The sequence below is a fragment of the Setaria italica genome, chromosome II (assembly GCF_000263155.2).
Source record: "Setaria italica strain Yugu1 chromosome II, Setaria_italica_v2.0, whole genome shotgun sequence".
Lineage (NCBI taxonomy): Eukaryota > Viridiplantae > Streptophyta > Magnoliopsida > Poales > Poaceae > Setaria > Setaria italica.
In genome coordinates, this window is record NC_028451.1 from 42,107,021 (window position 1) to 42,112,102 (window position 5,082).

Consider the following 5,082-nt stretch of genomic DNA (forward strand, 5'->3'; position numbering starts at 1 on the left):
ACGATGTTGCCCCTCACAAAATAATCAAGTTAAATTTGGCTCATTTTTCTTACTTGCTAATATATGTTGAGGTGCAGCTTCCCATATAAATGGAAATGTCCAGATACGTACAGGAAAGCATAGGAACCAGCTACTTATTAAGAGTTGACTGCTAGAATGGCTTGGACTTGATGCTGTCATCACTTCAGTAGTTCTTGAGGTCCCCCGTTCAGGTTTTTCCGCTCGGTCGCTGCACGCCTGCACCAGGCCACTAGCCCCGCCGCACTCGCCAGGCCCCCGGTGCGCACATCTAGGCTCCTCCTGGCGCAGCCCCGACAGCACGCCCCCTAGCCTCGAGGTCGCCCAGCCCCGGCCGCGCCGATCACCACCGCACTGGCGCGTCATCCGCCTCCCATCTCTCTCTCTAGCGAGGGGCAAATTTGACATTGCCCAGGGTGGAAGTGCCTACCCAGTTAACGTTTCGTGTTACAAATTAACAGAAGCTGACGGCAATGTCATTTACAGGATTGAAAATTTCATTTGATGGCACACAAGGGAAGTAATTGTTTTTGATGGCACGCAAAGGATTAATATAAATTTTGATGGCAGAGAGGGAATTGGCTTAAGTTACCAGTCCGAGGGGGCATGGGTTGATGGACTGGTCCGTTAATTTGTAAATGAAACGAACTTAACTGATCATTTCAACAAGGACTAATATGTGGAGTTATTCCATGAATTGACAGGAGTGAGGTGGGCTAATATGATGTGTTGACCTTAAGATATTTTTCCAAAGAACCTCTTCAAAAGAGCAACAGGAGTTCTGACATTTCAGTATAGAAGAAAAGAGATTTCATTGTAGAAGAAAAAAGTGAACCCAATGTAAAAGAAAAATTAGGTTAAAAATCTCATAATTAGGACTTAGCACTAAATTTTAGTATTAGACATTTTTTATTGATAATCTTTAAAACATCAACATAAGACAAAATCACTGAACATTTTATTGATAATCTTTTAACATCAAGAAGAACGAGAATTAGGACTTAGTACTAAATTTTAGTATTAGACACAACAATCACAAGGTATCATTTTAGTACCGCTGATGCCTTTTAACCATAGAAAAGCTCAGCCTCAGCTCCATGATCGCTGTACCGCCTGGAGCTCAGCCTCAGCTCGCTGTCAGCCCTCCACCACTGCTCAAGCCCGTGTGCGTCGTGGTAGCTCGCATTCTTCCATAGCCTCGCCGACGGCAAGAGGTGCGGCCGCACCCGCTGGTCCTCACCGCTCTCCGGGTCGGTGCTGTGGATGCTTATGAGCATGTCACGGAGGGACAGCTTCATGGCTACCTCGGCGACGGGCCGGAGCCGGTTCAGCATCTTGTGCCGCTGCTCGAAGTAGTCGATGAATCCCTGGCAGATGATGTCCCTCTCGTGCACGTACAGCTCGGGAACCCATGGCGCCAGCGTCTCGAACAGCGTCTCCATGTCCCTCTCGTGGGGCCTGAGGACCGTCGTCCCCAGCGCCGCCTTCACCGCGTAGCTCGTCGGGTAGATGACCCTCTTCGCCACCCTCCTCATGGCCTGGGGCAGCATGCTGGGCGCCAGCGACACCTGCGGAGGGTTGAAGAGGAACGCCGGGAGGTTCCACCCCTTCATCCTGGCCACCACGTCTCGCCCCACGTCCAGCGCTATCGACGCGCCGAGCGAGTGGCCCGCGAGCCAGACGGCGGCGCTACCGGTGGCGCGGCCGTCGGGGGCGATGGAGTCGAGGAGTTTTGCGACATGGACACGGGCATGGCGGAAGCGTCCGCAGGCGTGCTGCTTGTTGACGAGAATCCGGAGGTTGAGGTGCATGTCGCCGAGGTACGAGGGGTGACCGGGCATGGTGCCCCGGAACGCGACGACGTAGCGCGGCGCCGACGGGTGGCGGCGCGCGCCGACGTGCTCCAGGATGGCTCCGTAGATAGAGCACGGCCGGTGGGCTCCCAAGGTGAACAGCTTGGTCTTGGTCTTGCAGAACACGCACTCGCACTCGTACCTGAGCGTTTGGAGCCGGCGGAAGCCGAAGCTCTCCCACCACGCCGGCGCGAGCGGCTTGCCTGAGTGCAGCCCGGATTCGTCCCTCTCCATGATGTAAGTCCCGTTAACAATGCAGGCGGCGACGCAGCGGCGGTGCTCGTCGCTGTCCCTGAAATCATAGAACGCGGTTAATCTCAGAAATGGAAATGGAAATTTTTTGTCCGATCTTTACCGAGTTCAAGTAACGGAAAAGCTGATGAATGCATCAAAACGATCTGGCATACGTGCATACCAGTTAATAACCTTCATCAGGCATACGTGCATACCAGCTCTCTCCATCATATGCTTCGGGCCGGAGTCGGCAAATACGTCTGAACCCATATCGTGCAATGCGATCGAGCTGAAGCTGAGTACGTGCACAGTGCAGTAGGCCAGTGTGCTTCTGCTTTGCCGTGAAAGAGCTATCACTCAATGGTGCGTATTTATACACAGGAGCTGGAGAAGCAATTTCAAGTGTGGCTGCTGCTGATCCATATTTTCAAAGATAAATGGTTGTGTGCATCCTGAATTATTCATGATTGATGCAGTGACGTAGAGGTAGGAGAGATTAATAATTACCTCCATTATCTTAAAAAAAAAGGCACACAAAATAACTTGTGTTGGAGTACGTTTGATATTAACAGGATCCGCCGAATTAAATGCGCAAATGTCAGAGAGGGTATCGGACCATATCCAACCATGTATCCATGTCTACGTTTCATTCCACGAAGAAAGGGTCGTCTATCTTTGTGCTTTATTTTAAGACCCGGAGAGAATCATGGAGTAGGAAATAGTGGACGTACATTGATCGGGTGAGTTCTAGATCCTACTTATTTGGTGGTAACTAATGGGTAATATGATAGTAGTATGCAAATGAACATCTATAGAAATGGCACCAATCTGGTGACCGTTCGTTCAAAAAAAAAAGATCTAGCTAAAAAGTATGATATAACGTGCATCAGCTTAGAACTCTAGGAGAAGAGAAGCATAGAAATTTAAGAAGGAAGGTGAATAATATGCATACAGGCTATGCATCACCCTCCATGCTTAAATATATACTAATTTTTAGGATAAGAATGGTAATTCAAAAATGAACTAATTTGCTTGTCTTAAACAACATGTATTTAAGGACAGAGACAATATAAATTACATAAACAGTAAAAGCGATGCATCGGATGGCCTCGAAGACTTTGCAAGTCTTCCCTACTCCACCTTTAGTGCCCAACACAGTGATAATAATCCATTCCACTAGTGATTTCTCTTTTCTGCTCCAAAAGCGAGCATGAAGTGATCACTCACAGATGTGTGGAACAGATTCCACTAAACAAGGACAATAACTATTGTTTCATATGCTAGAAAGCTAGCTTGAGCATCAGTAGCCATTAGATAGATATCAAGGCACATATGCATAATAGGGCAACACTATAGGATAAATTATATTGAACCCTCTATCATCTCTATAAGATTCTACGAGAATGTTCTTAGGGGGAAAAAAAATCCGTGCAGGAGGGCTGCAAACTGCCCTCCGTGCAGCCCCCTCTTCTTAGCATCACTTAGCTCTACATATTTTCCATATCAATCCGATATTGGATCTTACCTAACACCGCACCTTTTCATTGTAAGAACTATTAATATAAATATATCGATATCAAGTTTGTATCACAAAATTATATATTAATAGTTATCTTTTACATAAGTAGAGTATGTGTTTGGTTGTGGCCTCCTTGCGCTAGCTTTGGTGGTTTGGGCTGCCGAGATCTTGCTCAGCCCAATTGCAAGCAAGAGAAAGTGTTTTTTTTTCCTGGGATTCATTTAAAAGAAGCTCACCTACTCTTCAAAAAATGAAATTAAATCATAAATAATATTTTAAATTAAATACTTTCATCAACTTTTAAAGGTAACAATTCCTTTTTTTCCTTAAAGATTGTTAAACAACTTTAAAATAACTTTAATTTCTTACTAAATTTAGAGATCAATGATCAAGACTGTGTGTACTTCAATATAATTCATACCTTGCTCCGAAAGGAAAACCGATAGTACAAGGAGAGCATATGTACCCATATGCAAGTACATTTTCTTTAAACACCATCTTTCAATACCACACATGCAAGTCTGGAAGCTCCTTTTGAAGCCTCCAGGTGAAGCCACCTAGGATCCTAGGTGAACACTCTATTTTCTAGAGAGAAATCTTAGAAATTCCTAAAAAACAAACATCTAGCCATCAATCGGTAGACTCAAGTCATCATAGCCATTGGATCTATTATGTTATTAAAAATTACCCACCTATACTATTATAAAAATAGCCTAAAGTAACCTATAAATATATATCTACCCCCACCTCTACCATTATATAAAATAAACTAAAGTAACCCCTCATCAAAATTACAAACTTTTGCCATTATATAAAATAAACTAAAGTAACCCCCTAATCTTCATCAAAATTACCCAATTCTACCATTATAAAAATAATTGAAAATAACCCCCTAAATTTGAAAATAAATTGCCCACCACTAATACTAAAAATAATTAAAGTAACCCCTAAAGTTTTCATCTATATTACCCATTTGCCATTATAAAATAACCTCCCAAATTTACAACTAAATTGACCACGACTACTACTTCAAAATTAACTTAAAGCAATCCCTTAAATTTGCATCTATATTACCCACATATGATATATTTTTAAAAATAATATGAGGTAACCCTAAATTTGATTTCAAATCACCTTAATTAAAAACAACACCAATATATGATTCTAAATCGTATATTTCCTACACTATTAATATATGATATAATAATTAATGTATATACGCATGATGTGTATGTTGCCATTTATATAAAGATATAAAGGAAGTTATGAGAATATAGATTTCTATGTTACAATTATAACTCAAACTTAGGGTCCATTAAACAAATTCAAGCGCATACTCGCGATGCAAAGTGGAAAGTTAAAGATTATAAATGTTGATGGAAACATTATAGAGTAATTCCTAACTAAAATCTATTATAATCGGATGAAGATAATAAGTATGTATCTATATAAGTATTA

The 5,082-nt window shown here is 42.8% G+C and overlaps 1 protein-coding gene across 1 annotated transcript; it reads right to left on the reverse strand.

Annotated features, from left to right (window-relative positions):
* Positions 1–1,085: 1,085 nt before the first annotated feature.
* LOC101757254 (GDSL esterase/lipase At4g10955) lies at positions 1,086–2,375 on the reverse strand. The gene is made up of 2 exons (XM_012843739.1): positions 2,287–2,375; positions 1,086–2,163 (listed from the first exon to the last, which is right to left on the reverse strand). Exons 1-2 carry the CDS (start codon positions 2,373–2,375, stop codon positions 1,086–1,088), a joined length of 1,167 nt encoding a protein of 388 aa, XP_012699193.1.
* Between the last annotated feature and the right edge of the window lie 2,707 nt (positions 2,376–5,082).

What these genes read in the sequence shown, in the direction of transcription:
- LOC101757254 (XM_012843739.1), bottom strand. Translation starts at nt 2,375, where the DNA reads ATGGGTTCAGACGTATTTGCCGACTCCGGCCCGAAGCATATGATGGAG. An exon ending in CTGATGAAGGTTATTAACTG is followed by an intron (nt 2,164 to 2,286) that starts GTATGCACGTAT and finishes CTATGATTTCAG; the next exon opens with GGACAGCGACGAGCACCGCC.